The sequence below is a fragment of the Solea solea genome, chromosome 15 (genome assembly GCF_958295425.1).
Source record: "Solea solea chromosome 15, fSolSol10.1, whole genome shotgun sequence".
In the NCBI taxonomy this organism is placed as follows: Eukaryota; Metazoa; Chordata; class Actinopteri; order Pleuronectiformes; family Soleidae; genus Solea; species Solea solea.
Window position 1 is genome coordinate 18,231,215 of NC_081148.1, and position 19,415 is coordinate 18,250,629.

The 19,415-nt window shown below is 41.0% G+C and overlaps 1 protein-coding gene across 1 annotated transcript; it reads left to right on the plus strand.

Moving 5' to 3' along the window:
• The first annotated feature begins 3,999 nt into the window (after nucleotides 1-3,999).
• On the plus strand, nucleotides 4,000-19,103 carry ercc6 (excision repair cross-complementation group 6). Its single transcript, XM_058652038.1, has 22 exons — nucleotides 4,000-4,080; nucleotides 5,196-5,459; nucleotides 5,558-5,786; nucleotides 5,935-6,055; nucleotides 6,231-6,348; nucleotides 6,800-7,520; nucleotides 8,819-8,950; nucleotides 9,638-9,796; nucleotides 10,601-10,736; nucleotides 10,967-11,137; nucleotides 11,269-11,445; nucleotides 13,362-13,478; nucleotides 13,914-14,009; nucleotides 14,642-14,860; nucleotides 15,185-15,295; nucleotides 15,741-15,860; nucleotides 15,997-16,091; nucleotides 16,613-16,758; nucleotides 16,878-17,465; nucleotides 17,562-17,730; nucleotides 17,824-17,902; nucleotides 17,989-19,103. Exons 2-22 carry the CDS (start codon nucleotides 5,264-5,266, stop codon nucleotides 18,433-18,435), a joined length of 4,347 nt encoding a protein of 1,448 aa, XP_058508021.1. The 5' UTR covers nucleotides 4,000-4,080; nucleotides 5,196-5,263; the 3' UTR covers nucleotides 18,436-19,103.
• The last annotated feature ends 312 nt before the right edge of the window (nucleotides 19,104-19,415 follow it).

Genomic DNA, 19,415 nt, shown 5'->3' on the forward strand with positions numbered 1-19,415 from the left:
TTGTAAGACCGGGCCCCATGAAAAATGAGGTGTGGTATGTTTAATCACCAGTCTGGCTATTTCACTGTGTTTTCTGCGCTTGTGTCAGTTTGTGTTTCAGCCCAGGCTCTGAGTCAGGGCACGGCTGCCACTGTGTATCGCCAAAACAGTCCAGACACTATTGTTGTGGGGTTCAGCTATCGCAGGCTGGCGTCCTCGGAGCCACATCCAAAAAAAGGGCTGCATTTATCACTGCAGAGCAATGCACACCCCGAGTTAGGCCTCACACACTGAAACACCCACACCCACACATGCGTAAACATGCACGTAGACATACTGTGAACTGAGCTCACGTTGTGGTCCGGGCTGTTTCATGTGATCTCTCTTGTACCACACAAACCTTGCCCTGGTTTTTTCCCAGTGAGGTTTGCTCCAGCTGTGTTTGAGGTCTACTTAGTACACAGTTCTATGTGAACTCACGGCGCGGTGTCTTGACCCAGAAGAGGTCGACATACAGCATGTTAATATATGTGCCGTCCTGGTCAGAACCACTTCACATGCAGGTGGTTTCCTGTGCATTCGTGGGATCGCCGTAAAACTTTTTTTGTAGGGAGAGAGAGATTAAAACTCCTTTAACACTTTTGGACAGTTCCCCCTCCGAAACTAATTTCCATTAAGAGGTTTATTGGGGCACAGTAGTGTACAGTTGCTCTGTGGTTATGTGCGCACATAATCACACACCTGCCGCTGAGTGGAACCACACGCAGATGCATTAGACATCTACTGTAACATGGCAGCGGTCTGATGCACCCGGACGAGAGCCCGGCCCACCTGTGTAATTACTATCAGACACAGACATGAACTAATCGAGACAGAGGGAACACATGGGGCACATTAGCACATTAGCCAATATGACCACACACATGTAACGTACAAAATGGCCTGCACATATAGACATGATTATGCTTTACTCGCGTTGATTTAATAATCATTCTATGGCTTCAGAAAAAAAACACCTTGCTTTCTGTCTCCTCCCAGTTAAACCCTGAGGTGTTCACTTAACCCTAAAATAAAACCACCCACTGCAAAATGCACCTGCAGAAATATAGTGATTTCACACGGTGTGTGTTTGCGGTGCCAACTAGAAATACATGATACAGAATTTCACACTCACAATTACTGTGTGTCAAGTTGCCGTAGAGACAAGGTGAACAGATGCCTGTAATAAAATAATGTAGAAATAAAATTGTAACTATGCACTGCAGACATGTTTCAAAAAGATAATGAAAAAATCATCATCATTTTCTGACTGATTTTTTGAGGGGAAAAAATTAAACAAGAACAAAGATATTTAATTTTCAGCCAACAGTAAACTTAATTAAAAAAAATCACTTTCTTGAAATGATGGAACAATTAAACATCAAAATCACTGATTTCTTTTTCCCCCCATCAACTCATCTTTTAACTGACTGATTGTTCTCACTTAGAACACGAATATTTGTGCATGTGTCGAGGGAGGAGACACTCCGCCACCACCACCACAAAAAACAAACAAAAACAAAAACAACCTTGTTCAATTCAATTGAGAACTGAAATAAGACAGAAACAAAATGTCCTTTAGCAGTGGAACATTTGTGGCGTCTGTGCCACAAAAAATAAAACTTGTTCGGAAAAGCATCAAATTGTACTACATCTAAATGTTTGAGAGCAAAAATAGCCACATATAAGCCTCACATTTCCCACAGCACAAAACAAAAAAATCCTAAGACTGTTAAAAATGCAAGGATAAGGTACAAATTAAATTCCACAACACAATTCACAAGGACAGCATAGAGCATGTATTCTAACAGAGATGAACCAAAACAGTTCATCAGAGTGCAGAGTGGTAACACATCAAAAATGTCAGTAAAATCCTACGCCTAATAATAATTGATGATAAATATCACAATAAAAGGGGAAAACCCCTATTTCAATTTCATCCTTTCATCATTCATCAGATCCCAGGCAGCTAATTAACGGCGTACAGACTAAACCATCCTTAAAGGGAGGATGACAAACAAGCGATACACCATGATTTACAATACTCCTCCACCACACAGAGAAGATTGAGTAGAAAACATGTATCACACATGGAACTGTGTGCTGCAGAATCATCCGTAACCTCGCTTACCCCTCCATGCACATGTTGTGGAGCCACACAACTCTGCTTAAAGGCTCCCATCATGCTTTGCACATAATGTTCTCTCTTTAAATCTTGCGCCAGTTGTTATTCCACTGTCAGGATGCAAGGCTTGCAGAGCAGCGGCGTTAACATCACACCACGCTCTGCCCTCCTACACGCTATAAATCTGCAAACTCTACAAACATACAAAAGTAGCAGGATTCATTGCAAGAGCTCAGACTCACACACACACACACACACACGTAAAGTTAACATGGACAGTTTTGCCACCCACTAAATCCTGTGAGCTTGGTGTGGTCCATCAACACATTTTTACCTAAATTATGATGTGTAGAAAACGCACACCCCAAATCATGCACATTATCTCCTCCTGCTCTGTGATAAAAGTTGTCAAGTGTTGCTTGAACATACAGGAGGAGGAGGGTGATGATGGACGAGAGGTTTACATTCCTCTGTGCAGCTCAACCTGATAGTCACAACACTGTGTGAATGTGTTGGTTTGTTTCCCACCAAACATGATTTCTTCAGTAGCTTGATAGTTTATCTTACAAGTCTCTGGCTTCTATCTGTGGCCTCTTTATAACAATTGTCCAGATGATATCTGGCTATAAAAAAACCAGCGACCGCCCATGCGTAGCTCTGCACACTGAGTTTCTACTCTCCACTGTTTCTGACTGTGACACATTGTCTTTTTGGTTCAGTGCCTTTCAAATTCAAATACACGCCTGTGCCTCAGGAGAGGGTTCACTGACGGTGGCCCACATTTGCTAGTCAAGCAAATAAAAAAGACCTCTGTCTCCATCTTCCTTCACTTTCTGTTCCAAGGGTAATAGCAATACCCCCCCCCCCCCCTTTTATAAATGTTTTCCCATATAACACTGTTTGGAGAGATTGCCGGACCTTTGCTCCAGCACAGCAGTTGCACGGTGGATGGGGATATTTTAATCAAGACCTTCATTTATTATTGCAAGACACTAGAAATAAACTTCCCCTGAGATGCAAGTATTTGGCACTCTTCTGATTTGTAACATCCATGAGATTTACAAAAACTTGGAAGAAATATTACATCAGTGGTCAATGAGTTGATGTTATGTGGAGGAGTAGTGGTTTTGGGAGTCTGGTTTATTCAAAGTTTGGCTGAAGTGCATCCTGATTGCAACACCAATACTCCTGGATATTTCCTTTCTCTGTTTCTGACACTCTCATGTGATGGGTTTCCAAAACTGAGACCAACAAAATATATGACATGTCAAAATCTGGTCCAGTACATTTTCATCAGACAGTTCAGTTACTTTCTCCATGCTTTAGTCTTAAGTAATCAGTTCCATGTACAAATGTAAAATAATTTATCATAATAAGAATACATTGAGAAATATCTAACAAATTTGACCTCATAATACACCACCACATTTATATCATCTCAAGGAGTCCCTGAAGTGTAAAACTATTTTTAATTTAAGAAAAATTAAATATTACTCAAACATATTACAGACACACACACACACACACACACACACACACACACACAAAACACTTATTACTATCTTCAGCCAATGTCTTCTCAAAGATTGCAAACAAAAAATAATTATATTAAATTATATTATATTATATTATATTATATTATATTATATTATATTATATTATATTATATTATATTATGTTATGTTATATTATTTATATTATTTTCCATCACAGGGCCTATATTCATATTATATTATGAATGTTCTCATAATGCATTCATGGTTCTGTGGCACCATCTAGCGGTTGAAGGCAGCTACGGCTGTAAACCAGCAGAGGGCGCTGTCTAACAATCATTGAACCGTCAGCTCGATGGCTCTCCTCTCCTCTTTGGCACCGGAAACCAGGACCCCTGGTGACATAACAAACCGAGCCTGTGCTGTTGAATAACTGCACGTTTTGTAAGTAGTTTCTGTTATTGTCTCTTTGACAACAGACCTAATGTGTCCAGCGTCACATAGAACGCACAGTTAGAACATTGACCGTATTAATGTTCAACTCTCTTTAGTGGAACTGAAGTTGCTGGTTTGGTCGTTAAAGATGAACAGCTGATGATGTCCGGCTATCCGATTAGCTTAGCAGGCTAGCCTAGCCACGTAAACAATGGTCCGACGTGAAAGAGTTAAATGTCCCTTTGTGCCTTCCACGTGGACGTTATAGCCGTCTATTTAACCGCTTATTGTATGACATCAAAGGCAGGAACTCGGAAATAGTCGGACATCCTCTTCTTTGCTCACTCAATAATTTTTTCACACATAATAACTAGCTTAAAATCGTTAGCTATACATAAATATGACGTATACGTTAACTACGTAAAGTCAACTCACCGCTGTCATGACATCAATCCCATTGCATGACTTTGTTCAGTTTAGTTTATGATTATTACAATACGGAGCCAGTACAACGAAATGTGCAGCGTAAGCAACACAACAGGTGCAATATTCACAATGTACTTCAATACATGTGAAAAAAACAATTCAATGCTAGACAATGTTAATTAAATACACTCATCGGCTGCAAACAGAAATCTGTTTTTCTGCTTCAAGGTTTCAATGTGTTGTGCCATGAGCGTCCAGAGATTGTCCTCTGCATACCTTAGTTGAAACGAGGAATTATTTTAGGAATTACTTGATATTATTTCTTTCCAGACCATTCTCTGTAAACTGTGTAGATGGTTGTGTTTGGATTTCCCAGTAGATCAGTACTTACTAAAATGCTAAGAATTACCCCAATGTGACCCAACAATCATGAACCAGGGTTTAAAAATCACTTTTCGTCCCCATTCTGATTCTCGGTTTCTCATCTTTGTCATCTTCATCATCTTAAACTTGTGCTTAAATTTATTGGGTTACTGTCGTGATTGGATGTAAACCATTTTCATTAATAAGCAGTTGAACAGTTGCACATTATTAAGTGATTACTATTGAGTGTAGGGTAAGTTAACGTCTAAACTTTTGCTGGTTAAATGGCGATGCATGGCACTCTCTGATCCAGTCATTGTGTCTCTCATGGATAGGGGCTCAGAGTGGACAGTGGGTCTCTGCAGTGTCTAATAACATCTGAATGACCCCCTGACTGACAACTATGCCTGTAGAGGGTTCAGAGGACCAGATACCCTCCTCATTCTCCAGCCCAGCCAGTGCTGCCCTCACCCCAGGAGGGACAGAGGAGGATGGAGCTGCAGGAGGATCAGGAGGCTGCTCTTTTCCTGAAACCACTCAGGGCTCTGAGGCTGCTGCAGCCTATCCTGCCAACACTGGACCCGCAGAAAGCAACAGTGGTGAGCAATGCAACACTCTGCACTCACAGAGTAAATATTGTGAATCAGACATGCTTAAGATTTTATGTTTAACACATGTGTTGTCATCTGTGGTGTAGCTGGCAAGAAATCTGGGGCCTTGTTGCAGATCAACCGACAGCGTATCCAAGCAGCTAGTGCCAGCTCAGGAGCAGATGAACTTCAAGGCCTTGGTGTTGCTGTGTATGATCATGACATCCTTGAGCAAGGTGTCCTGCAGCAGGTGGATGAGGCAATACAGGAGGCCAGTGATGCTGCTGCTAAAGCTGAGGCTGCGAAGGAGTACCAGTCTGTGCTCGATGATGTCAGGTAAAAGACAATAAGTGTAGTAATAACAATACTCCTAATTTATAGATCATGCTACTCTTGGCAATGTCAAAATTATTTTTGCCTGGTGTTTTCAAAGTCCTCACCAACTAAATCTCATAAAATTTTCTTTCAACAATCTCTGTTTCAGATCCGTTACATTATCTCTGAAACAAGTTAACAAGATTATTGAACAGCTATCTCCCTACGCTGCTTCCAGCAAAGATATCAGTAGAAAGATTGAATCCGTCAAACGACAGAAAGAAAATAAGGTAAGATTCTATACATGATAACATTAACATTGTAATGTTACATAAGTTTTTTCTTCTTCTTCCTTTGGCTTGTCCCTTTAGGGGTTACCACAGCAGATCACCTGCCTTCGTAATGTTACATAAATGATATATTGATCATGACTGTAACTACGTTGATTGTATCTGTTTAATTCAGGAAAAACAGCTGAAGAAAGTTAGAGCCAAACAGAAGCGACTTCAGGCCATTCTTGGAGGAGAGGACACTCAAAGGGTTGAAGCTGAGCTTTTGGCTGAGGATGATGAAGAAGAGGAAGGTGAGCTGTTTTTATTTTTGACTTGTGATTTCATTTCAATTTATTGACAAAAAGATACTGTCAAAGCAGGAGCATGTTTAGCAGTGGAAAAATGATAATCTAAAGAAACAATGAAGACAGCAATAATATTAATTTGAGTTATAATGGCCAATAAGTGTAAACTGCAACATTTCTTGTTTACAGAATTGTCAGAAATCCAGAAATATTTATAACCATGGGGTTATAAATAACAATATAACAGTAATATATCAAAATTAATAATACCACTCATTTTGGGGTGGTTATAAAAAGAAGCACTTTGTGCTCTTGTGACTGATTGGAATATTTGGAAGTTTTCACATACAGTTTGCTCATTGGTGGCACTTATCAATCTCACTACCATCAAAATACAAGGTTGTTAAAAAATGGTACTGTCATTTTAAAAAGACTGTCTATCTGTGTGTTGTTTCAGAAGCTGGGCCGTCCACTCTGGGCAGCATGCTCATGCCAGCTCAGGAGACAGAATGGGAGGAGCTTATCCGGAAAGGTCACATGACTCCTTTTGGAACCCGAATCCCTCAGAAAGAGACAAAGAAGGAGCCTCGAAAAGTGATGCTTGTTGAGAATTCGGCCTTTGACCAGTACCTGAATGACCAGGCCAAGTTGGCTACAGAGAGGAAGAAAGTTCCTCCTTTAAAGAAGAAGAGGCCCTCGGGACTCAGTCCTGACAAGGGATCCGTGGTAAAAACCAAAAGATGTATTTCTTCTCCCAAGGATAAAAAATTAAAGAAGCGTATGCGGAAGCTCCAGATAACTGCTCTGAAGGCTCATCCCAAAGCTCGTGCTAAGGTTGAGCCTCAACTCTCTAAACCAAAGAGGAAGCTTCATACAGAGGGAGAGGAGACTGAAAGTGATGGGTCAGAGTATCTGCCCTCTGATGAAGTTGTAGATCCTGATGTAGAGGACAGAGAAGCCATGGAGGAGGGCTTTGGGGAGGAGGATGATGATGAAGACTATGATTTAAAACCGTACAAAAGAAAAACTGAAGGGAGAACGAAGAAGAAAGGCAAGAAAAAGCAGGACAGTGAGGAAGAATACTGCCCCGAGAGTTCAGATGAAGAAGAGGGTCCGAAAGGTAAACAGATGAGAGGCAAAGACGATGGAGATGTGGAATACTACAGACAGCGAATAAGGTATGACCCTGCTCTTGCTGCTTATTAGCCCCCACTTAAACAAAAATTAAGCCAAATAAAATGTTTGTTGACTTTATTCCCAATTTGTGCAGTGCAGGTTTTTACTTGGAATAGTGGTCGAATGCAAAGATGGAAAAAGTTTTCATCTGTAAGTCTTCTAAAGAGAATGTCTGTAAATTATGAACACTAGATTGTACCTTTTAACTTTGCGTCTCATTTGTAATAGCGGCAGTGCAAATGTGCTATTGTTATTTCCAGTTTGCTTAGAGAGACAAGCAGTTGTATCCTGCTGGCTCCATAGTGCAGAAGGCGAGTTAATCCCAGATGAGATTGGCAGCTGTTTCTTGACTAAGCAAATTCACTCCCCGCTCTTCTTCTCTCTCTGCTCTCACACTGGCCTAATTATCCTCCTGCACATGGTTTTATACACTCACCCACTCTAATGCTCAAATTAATGGAAGAGCTGCCCTAATGAGATTTCATATTTATAGCTGCCAAATAAATTGTGTTGGCATGTGTCCTTTTTCTGCACTACATTGATTGAATGTCAATTCAACAGCATAGACATGGCATGGATGGTAAGGCAAGCTTACATGAGGAATGATATTATTAGAGCTGGTGGTATTTGTAGTTGGGTGGTGGGGTGGAGTGGGGGCAGAAAAGTGTAATTAACTGAACCAATGCTTAGTCTTGACTTAATTAGAGAGTGTGGTCTCCTAGGCCCAGCTAAAGGACCAGTTTTCGTGGCATGGTGACAGGACCAGGCCCAAATGAAGATGGATTCTTATCCTCTGCACCTCACACCTTTCTGGGGAACTCGCACTACTAATTGTCTGTATCAATCTTCATTTGCTGCATGACGACTGTGCCTCTAACTGCCCTCTCTCCTGCACTATTAAAGTGTTCTCCTTTACATTTCCCTTTTAGTTGTAGACGTTCCACCGCTCAACGGAGAAAAAAAAAAAACTTAAAAGACTTGCTGTCCGTACACCTATGTAGACAACTTAAAATGTATCACTGAGGGCTGTAGGTTCAAATATATTACCTACCCTGTTAAGATTTGTAGGTAACCAAACCTAACATGAATAGGATTGCAAGGTGCTGTAAACCACAAATAGGTCAAAAATGTCACAAGAAAACCAAACTGAAACAGTTGTATTTTTACTCTTTGTCTAAAAAATTTGTCGGCCTGTGTTTTACCAATGTTGAGATCTTCGCAGTAAAATAAAAAATAAAAAAAATCGTTTTATAAGATAGATGTGCTGTAACTACAATATATGTATTCATTGTGTTAATAGGAGATGGAAGCGACAACGCCTTCAAGAAAGGGAGGAGAAGAGGGAAAGAGGTGAGGAGCTCACGGATGACAGTGATGCAGAGTTTGATGAAGGCTTCAAAGTGCCCGGATTCCTGTGGAAAAAACTTTACAAGTAAGTTTGAATCAAGGATTTAGAGATATCTTACAGTCAGTCAGAAATATTCTTGAATGGATGGCATTTTAAGAAGTGATTTGTGACCAAGAGATGTAAATATAACTATTGTGTAATTGATGTAACTGTGTACTTGTTCTGGTATATTACTCTTCATTACTACGTTACTCCCTTCACTCTTACAGCCATGCATGATTAAATGACACTAATTAAATAAACCTTGTTTGAGCAAGACACTATAAACCTCATCTATTAACTTTTTGTAATAGGTCACCAGTGGTCAGTGGTAAAACTAATTTTGTCTGTTTTAAAACTTTTTTAATAATAACTCTGGGATCACTTTTAGTATAGCTGAGTTGTTAAAGGAGAACCCAGATTCTAATTTTAATTAAACAGCAATTAAACTCACCTTATTTATTATAACAATAATAATAATAATCTAATACTGGGTTAAATGCTGTACGAAATTAGCTTTTTGCTTCCAAGCCAATTTTTTAGATTATTGCAGCATTTGGTAGGTATTGTGAAGTTTGCTCACACTTGTGAAAACTCCAGCAGAATGCTGATCCAGATTTAAGTTTAAATTTGGTCTTTTCAGGCCACCAAGTCAATTGTTTACTCCTTCTTGTCCATGGTTTCCGTTATTGGCATGTGAAGTTAGTGCATACATGTACATCACATTGTCAGGTACCAGCAGACAGGTGTGCGGTGGCTGTGGGAACTTCACTGTCAGCAGGCAGGTGGCATCCTGGGAGATGAGATGGGATTGGGTAAAACCATCCAGGTCATCAGCTTTCTGGCTGGACTGAGCTACAGCAAACTGAGGACCAGAGGATCCAACTACAGGTACACAACACACACACAAACAAACTGTGGCCAGAGACTGTGTGTCTGTATGGTATGAATATTTGATTAGGTGGATATTTGCTTGAGAGTGTTCGTCTGAATTATTAAACATGTTTCAATTATCAGACTCTTCACTTTCTTACTGCAGGCATCACAGGAAACACTGACACTCTGTATGTGTGTGCATATGTGTGCGAGAAAGAGTGTGTTTGAGTAGAGTCAGTGTCCTCGTGAACACTTAGAGTGAATTTTGGACTCATAAAGTGGAAGTGGAGCAGGTGTGGGGCAACAAATCAACCATGGAAAACATGAGGAAGTAATTTGTTTTTTTACCCCACAAACGACACACATGCACTTAGGAGGTGGAGCTTCGCCGATGGTCAATACTCTGTCTGCTATAGACGCCCACAAATTGATTGCTTGCAAACTCAATTATGGTCCAGTATCAATAGCTTCCACCAGGCAGAGGTTCATACCAGCCCATTAGTGTCTCTTTGTGTTTGTTTGTGTGTGTGTTTGTGTTTGTTTGACAGAGCTCTTGTAAATCGTCACAGAGGAGCTGAGCATGTGGTCATGCACCTCCTTTGAGTCATTTGTTTGGTTCAGAGAATGAGTGGTGCAGCAGAAATAGACTTTGTGTTTGGAAAGTTGGCTTCTGCTGTTTCATAATTTTACAAAATGCATTACATATAAATTATTAAAAGCATTTATTTTTTACACTTTTCCATGCAGTACAACCGATTTATTCTTGTTTACTCATCCTTAATTTTGGGAATAAAGTCTCAACTGTGTGTTTGTTTTCAGGTACGTTGGTCTTGGACCTACAGTCATTGTGTGCCCAGCTACAGTCATGCACCAGTGGGTGAAGGAGTTTCACACCTGGTGGCCACCTTTCAGAGTAGCTGTTCTACATGAAACTGGCTCCTTCACCAGCAATAAGGTAGATGCATGTTTGTATGTTGGATTTTATAATTCATAATTCATTTTTTTTCCCTCTGGGGGGCACTAGAGATCTGTGTATATAGCATTACCCTCTAACCTTCTCACATCTCTGCTCAGAATACATTGACAGAGATGCTCTACATGAAAACTCTTAAAAGCACAACATTTGAGACAAGGCAAAGAAATACACTGATGGTCTGCCTGTGTTCGTTTTTGTTCTGCCCGCAGGAAAAGCTCATTCCAGAGATAGCATCATGTCACGGAATCCTAATTACCTCATATTCAGCTGTGAGAAATATGCAAGACACCTTACAGCGATACGACTGGCACTACATTATACTGGATGAGGGCCATAAAATCAGGAATCCAAATGCTGGAGTTACCACTGCTTGCAAACAGGTACTTTTAACACGCATGTGGTTTAATCACAGCACCTGAAGGGTTCAGTCAGTAATGGCAAAGAAAAAAAGCCGTTTACTGCCTTTCATTCTGATACTGTAAAATAAATAAACTTCCCTCTTTCTCTCCAGTTTCGCACTCCCCACAGGTTCATCCTGTCGGGCTCTCCCATGCAGAACAATTTAAAGGAGCTGTGGTCTCTGTTTGACTTTGTCTTCCCCGGCAAACTGGGGACATTACCTGTGTTCATGGAGCAGTTTTCTGTGCCAATCACCATGGGAGGATACAGCAACGCTTCACCTGTGCAGGTACTGGACACTTTTCAACTATGGAGGTGATGAGGAACAATAAGAAGCTTAACTTCACATTAAGGGGACAGTTACATTTCTTGGCTGTATGTGTAAATAGGGACATCAGGGACAAAAACAAGTTTCAACCACCTACATAAAGTGTATATCTTAGTAATGTTTGTTGCATTTGGATTTACCTAAGAGGCACAAACTTACCAAGCCAGGCAGCAATAGTTTAGCAGCTCCTGTGTCCCAACATTCATTTTCTCTATATGGACTAATTTGCAGTAGAGTAAGCACTTACAAACTCCTTCCAGCAGGAAAAGGCTGTGTATCAGTGTGATAAAAGGCAGAGCTATTCTTAAGATATTGTAAACTTAAGCAGGAGTGGATTTTATTTGGCAAACCTTTTGTTTAGTGGCTGAAAGTGTTTCTTATTTGGTCCCTGATGGCAGCCATGTTATCAGTGAGAGTAGGTGGGTTCATGAAAATGCCAGTGTGCTCGGCGAAGTCAGCGTTAATTTTATGTCAATACCTCACACAACCTCATTTCAAAAAACCTGTGCTGTCACTTTTACATTTTTATTAGATAATGGCTAAGGAGAACTTGGGTGTAATGACCTACATAATAAGTACCTAAGATACCTAATAAGTAGGATGTGCATATCTCGATCTAATATTGAAGCTTAAAAGAAAGAAAGAAGTCAGAGTAAAAAATAGGCCAAAAAACCAACATGATTTATTTCCACTGCGGTCCATAGTGAATAATAGAAAGGCTAGAAATAAGATGCATACAACATAGCATCTTCATTTAATATAGAAACTAAAATACTAACCGTAGCACAGGGAGGGGGCAATGGGAGGCTAAAGTGTCACTTGATGACACTATTCATACAAATGCATGTACACACAATTTTTGAGAGCTAGATGGAAGCAGGTCAGAAGAAGAGAGAGGAACAACAGAGCTATTAAGTGCAGTGCAGGATAATGTAGGTCCATGCAAAGGAACTTCAGTGGATCCCTAGTGTGTGTGAGAGAGGGAGAGGCTAAAATGGAGAGCCAGTGAGCTAAATTGTAGCCCTTTGTCATTAGTGTTCAATCGTTAATAACCCACTGACTGTATGGATTTAATTATTTAAGCCGGCTATTGATGCTTCTTCCGCTGTCGATAATAAAAACCTTTACTAATTATTAATGTTATTAAATGGTCAGAGAGGGCTAAGCTCTGCTGCCTTATTCTCCTCTTGAAATTGTCAGGGCAGCAAACAGGCCCTCGGCTGATGTTCCTGTGTATGCACGAGCAGATGTGTGTGAAAATGTGTGTGTTTTTGGGTGGGGCTTGGTGAGCATGTGGATGGGGGATCAATTAAAGAAGCGTGCATTTGCACCCCCATGTGAATCCACTCAGCAGCTTGTGCAGGGATGTACCTGGATCATCTGTTAACCTCCTCTCCTTTTCCACACTAACCTCCACTGAGCCCTAAATCCCACCATGATATAGTCCCCTCCAGCTTTGCTGAGGCTGTCTTTGATCTCTCTGTGGACCCCCATTGGGTTAATGTTTAAAGGCTAACTGGACTTTAGCACTGACTCTGGATAAGGTGTAGCAGGTCATTTATAGTGGGGCTCCTAGCATGGGGTGGGGTTGAGTGTTTCGAAGACTTGCCTTCTGTTTCCTACGGAGCCAGCCAGTAGCAGTGATGAAAGAGGAGGGCTCTGTCTCTAGAGACCGACAGCACTCCGATCAATGTTTAATGGCTCTTTCTGCTGAGAGGGACAGTCTTAAGGGATGTGATGATAGAAGGCAGAAGAGGGACTAAACGACAACTCTGCCTCAAGAAACATGCTCGCTGACAGGTGTGAGAGCTTCTTGTGAATCCTGCCTTTGTTTCAAAGCGGTTGCTGTGCGCTAAAACTGCTGTTGATTTTTCCAGGTCCAGACAGCGTTTAAGTGTGCATGTGTGCTGAGGGACACCATAAATCCTTACCTGCTCAGAAGGATGAAGGCAGACGTCAAGGCCAATCTCTCCTTACCTGACAAAAATGAACAGGTATTCATCACACTCTGAAGACATTTGACCCTGTTCTAAGTGTTGTACAGCCTCTCACGCCGGGATCTCTTGACTGGGGAGGTGTTTATCTGATTGGATGTGACTTTATGTGCCATGTCTAAGGAGTATTTGATGAATGTGCGTGGCCCCTGTCAGGTGAAGCCAGCTAATAAAGTCCTAGTAAAGTAAAAGGAGCAGGTATTCATTAAGGTGGCTGGTCTCTGGTCTATCCTCGTGGCTGACGCTGGTTGACTCCTCAGTCCACTTCAGCTCATTAAGTTAGTCCCTGAGGAGAGCAGTGGCCCCAAAAACACAAAGCTTCCCTCTAATTTCTCCTCTTCACGCTGCACTTCATCAAGGGGCTTTAAAACGGATGCTCACTTCTCATTACACACTCGCACGTTTACACTTCCCTGTGTTTGTGTGTGTGTGTAGGTCTTGTTTTGCAGATTAACAGAAGATCAGCGGCAGGTGTATCAGGGCTTCTTGGATTCCAAAGAGGTCTACCAGATACTAAATGGAGACATGCAGGTAAGCCTTCATAGTTAAAGCATATTCATTTATACTTCATCATCTGTGTGTTGAGGCAAAACTCCTTATTCATTTTTACTTCCCTGACTGTTGATATTTGTGTATATGTGTGTGCACTCTTGTATACAGGAAGATGATCATTGGCATTTACATTTCTTTGCCATGTTAATTTTGTTTAACTACTAACTGTGTGACTGTGTGAGTATTCTTTAAGCCGCTCTCTTTAAGAGGGTTGTGCAGTTTGTCTTCTCACATTAGCCAGACCCTGGAGAGAGACTTGACCATTTATCACCACTGACCAAATGGATGTGGTTTGAGAGCTAGGAGTCACCACACCACAACACAACACAACACACACACACCCCTACAAACATATTCAGTGGTCACTCTCAGTCCATTAACCACCATTACTAATGCAGTGACCATTGGGCCTTCATCTAGGAACACAGCCTTTATTGTCCGTAAATAAATTATGTAACTCCTTCCTGTACGCTAAAGTAAATGAGTTTATTTGTTTAAAGGTGTAATGCTATAAAATGTCACTAAAACCTATCAACTTTTCACACCAGTTTTGTGTCCATGAAAGTACTAACCTTGCCTCCTTTTTCTCATACTCTTTTGGTGCCGTTTAGGTATTTTCAGGTTTGATAGCACTCCGTAAGATCTGTAACCACCCCGACCTTTTCTCGGGCGGCCCCAAGATACTGAAGGGAATCCCAGAGGACCAGCTGACTGAGGAGGAACATTTTGGGTTTTGGAAACGCTCAGGGAAACTTATAGTGGTGGAGTCACTGCTGCGTCTCTGGTTCAAACAGAACCACAGAGTCCTGCTCTTCACTCAGTCAAGACAGGTCAGGAAACATTGCTCTGATTCACTGTAATATGCACATACTGTGTATTTGTGTGTATTTTTTGGCTTACTACAGTCCATGTGCTTGTAAACCATGTGTGTGTTGGTGAGAGAGTGAGTGGGAGAGAGAGGCCCCAGCTGTTGCAGTCAATACCAATGAGATTATACCTCAGAGGAAACCTGAGACCCTCCCTGTCGGTATCTCTGTCCATGTAATATTAATCTGCTCTAATCCTTTTAGCGATAATCCAAACCTCAGCCCGTCTTTCCTCCTCTCTGTCTTTCATTTGCTCACTGTCTGTTTATTGTCTCCCGTCTTTTCCAGATGTTGCACATCTTCGAGGTGTTTGTGAGGGAGAATAACTACACATACCTGAAAATGGACGGCACTACCACGATAGCTTCCCGACAGCCGCTCATAGCTCGCTACAACGAGGTAAGGATTAGTCATCCCTAATGGCTCTGAGTGTTTCCCATGAAAATCCTATCCTGAGGGACGAAAATGCTTCATGAAACCCTCCTTACCCTGAGGTGGAAACACTTATTGATGACAATCTGTTGTTCAAACAGAAAGATCCTTTATTGTCACAGTATTTAAATGCACATATGTTGTAACATTGCAAAACAATTTGAATCAGGGGAATTATTGTGTAATTCAAAATCAAATTTTACGATGTATAATATAAACTTGATTTTGTTTTACCTGTGGGCTGGCTCAAGTAACCAAAAATGTATTTTATTATATTTTATTTTATTTTATTCACCTTATATCTGTGGTTATGTGATCCTAAAGTGTTCAAATAAAATTGATTATAAAAGTGTGGACAGTTATTATTCATTAACAACTGACTTTTGTTCCCTTTGCCTTTTATTTCCTTCAGGATAAATCCATATTTATTTTCTTGTTGACCACAAAAGTTGGAGGTCTGGGAGTCAATCTGACAGGAGCCAACCGAGTCATCCTCTATGACCCAGACTGGAACCCCAGCACTGACACACAGGTCAGACATGCATACACACTCAAAATAATTAAAATAAAACATTTATGTGAGCATGGTGTTATTTGTAAGATTGCATTTCCCATTTTATTCAGTGGGTTTTAAGGTTTTATGTTTAAATTAATTGTGTTGTTTGCAGGCAAGAGAGAGAGCGTGGAGAATTGGTCAGACACAGCAAGTGACGATTTACAGACTGCTGACTGCAGGGACCATTGAGGAGAAAATCTACCACAGGTCGGCGAACGGTTGTTTTCATGTTTGGATTTGCTTCCGTACATGTGTTACACATTTAATCACAGAACTTAATAGGAAAGGAGAGATTTAAATAAATCCTTTGCTTGCTTTTGTGCTTTCTCCCACCCATTCTTCCAAGTTTATTTGCCTTTCCATTGACTTAACACATTCATGAATATTGGTAACCATGTTCATTGAGATGACTAATTGCTCACATCACTGTTGTACTTGCACTATCCCAGTTCTCAGTAATTGAAAAGCTTTCCTGCATCATTAAATGGCCAATCTAGGACTTCTAAACCATCGCTCTGTTTGGTTTGTGTCTGCAAAGTGCTTTCAGAAAGCAAGTTGGAGGAACTGCAGGGATTCTATTTTGATACCTACAGTTGTGCGGTTAACTAATTTTCTCATCCATCAGCTAAACTACTCTGTGGTGGCACAAGGATTAAAGTTGCCTGCTGAGGTAAAATGCCAAATTATACACAAGCATCTAATTCTGTATTTTATATCTTGTATTTCAGGCAAATCTTCAAACAGTTTCTGACCAATCGTGTGCTGAAGGACCCCAAACAAAGACGGTTCTTTAAATCAAACGACATCTATGAACTCTTCACCCTGACTGACCCCGATGGATCTCAGGGAACAGAGACCAGCGCCATATTTGCAGGTTTGTACAGACAAATAGCCACAACATTAATACCTGTTTGTTTGTATTTATCTCTCTTAGGTGTATATATTTCCCACAGAAATAACAATAACAATTTACCATTCTTTTATCATAAACAGGTACAGGTTCTGATGTCAAGGCACCTAAGAAAACAGAGAGACCAAAGCCATCACACACATTAAACCATGGCAGCCATGCACATAAACACTCCTCAGCTACCTGGAATGAAAGTGGTGCAGACAGCAGACACTCCTCAGCTAACATGACTGCACTAAGGGATGGAAATCCCTCTCTGTGCAGTACAAGCTCTCAGGGTAAACTGAATGTCCCGGCAGGGAGTCAAAGCACCAACCAGAATGCTGTGGATGTAAACCCAGATATCTCAACAAATATGCAGCGCACAGGACAAAATAATAGAGAGTGGGGTGCAGCCAAAGCAGCCGTCAAGAACTCAAACTCTACCAGAGACTCTGCTTTGACTAGTCCGCAGAAACACAGGGAGAAGAGGAAGCACTGTGACTCAGCCAACAAACACAAACACAAGCATAAGAAACACAAACGATCTCATGACGCTCGGTTTGAAGGCCAACGCATCTCTCACTTGGTGAAGAAAAAAACCTTCAATAAAGCGGAGAATGAAGACAATGGCACAGGAGACGAGAAGAAATCGGACGATTATGTCTTGGCGAAGCTCTTCAAGAAATCTGGTGAGATTTTGTTTGTGCACCAGCCCCATCTGTTAAAGCACATATTTTTCAGTCTTGGAAAACAATGAGACAATATTGTTGTTGTTTTTTCTTCAGGGATCCACAGTGTAATGCAGCATGACTCCATCATCGAGTCCTCTAACCCTGACTACGTTCTTGTGGAGGCAGAAGCCAACAGGGTGGCCAAAGATGCCCTGAAAGCTCTTAAGGTTTCTCGCCAGCGATGTAGACAGTCCTTCAGTAGACCGCATCCTCCACCTGCAAGGTACACAGTCATTCCTGTACTGGCATTGTTGTGAGCTCTACTGTTCTCAGTGGAAAGAATAAATACCCCTCTCAATTGTTTTCGATTGTTTAGAAAACGGTTTGGTCAAAAGAAGAATTCAATTCTGGCTGCACCCTCTGTGCAGTCTGCCACTCTGCCCACTAAATGCAAGGTAACAGTATTCTTATTAATAAAATATGTTCTGTATATCGTACGCATTTGTATCGTGATGATGAATCAATCTGTTTCTCCCCTCAGGATGCTGCTGTCGTAATAAAATCGGTGTCAAAGAAGCCTGGTTCAGGAGCTCTCTTCAGTGGGGAGTGCACAGAGAGCGGCTCAAACTCCACCCCACTCTCCTCCTCCTCCCTGCTGGCCAAGATTAGAGCCCGCAATCACCTCAGTATGCCCTCGGGCCAAAGAGAAGAAGAGGAAGACGAGGATGTCTCCGGCGCTCCGGGAAGGAGCTCCCCTCCAGCTCCGCCCACCCAGCATGACGAGCTGCTGGTCGATCTGCGCAACTTTGTAGCCTTCCAGGCGAATGTGGACGGACAGGCCACGACTCAGGAGGTGCTGGGGTATTTCCAACCACGACTCACCAAGGAACAGGCTCCTGTCTTCAGAGAGCTGCTCAGGAGCATCTGTGACTTCCATAGGACTTCAGGTCAGGAGGGAATGTGGAGGTTGAAGGAGCACTTCCACTGAGTGAAACACAGAAGGAAGTGGAGCAAAAGACTCGACTGTGACTCATATGTACACATGAGCCAGTCGTGTTCAAGCTAACGATATCTTTGTCAGCGTATGTCAAATGAAGAGCTGTATAAAAATGCAAAAAATGAGCCACACGAGGATCAAATGGATACTTTGTATGTTGAAGATTGTTATTGATGAAGCCAGTTTACTGTACAATGAACTGTCAGGTTAAGCTGATAAAGTCATTAGTTAATGATCTATTTACTGACAAATTAAGGGGAAACCAGTTGCAATGACTAATTTATTTCACCTTGATTTGAGTTTCTGTTAAATGTACTTGTTCATACTTGAATTATCTTCTTTTTTATTATTATTTGTCTCCAAGTAAAATCTAACCTGTAGTTCTGATTCACTCCATCATACGTTTACTTTCCAAAAATGTCAACTCATTACGAAATCACATGCCATAGTGTAAATATGACCGAATCACCTCAGGGTTGGTGGATTTTTATCATGACTGACTTTTCTTTAACTGTAAACCCTAAAGTATTTGTTAATTCACTATTGTTTTGGAGGGAGTTAATGCCAGGAGCATATTTTATAAATATATGAAAACAAAATGAAATTCACTGAGGTGGCCTGCATATGTTATATGCAATAAATCTTCAAAGCTGCCAGTATGTTCCTGTTTTCTTTGAATTACAGATTAGGAATAGAGTCAAATATGTAGTTGTTAAAGGAGAAGTAAATGATGAATTGTGTGTGTAAATGTCAGTATTTACTGGTAACGGTGCAGGGAACAATAGATATTGACGTTTAATTTAATTTCTTATATTAAAAGATGATGCTAACTCGGAGAGATCATTTCACAATTTTATTTGAGTGTGGAGGAAAAAAAGATAACTGTTGTAATCATGTTGCAGTGGGACCTAAAACCTTAAAAAAGTTGTATAATTGTAACCAGTGGAGATGAGACGGTGTTATTTCATTTA

Bases quoted from the DNA above. Each gene is read 5' to 3' on its own strand.
- ercc6 (XM_058652038.1), top strand. From the start codon at position 5,264: ATGCCTGTAGAGGGTTCAGAGGACCAGATACCCTCCTCATTCTCCAGC. The intron at 6,349-6,799 runs GTGAGCTGTTTT...GTGTTGTTTCAG, and splicing joins GGATGATGAAGAAGAGGAAG to AAGCTGGGCCGTCCACTCTG. The intron at 15,296-15,740 runs GTAAGGATTAGT...TATTTCCTTCAG, and splicing joins TCATAGCTCGCTACAACGAG to GATAAATCCATATTTATTTT.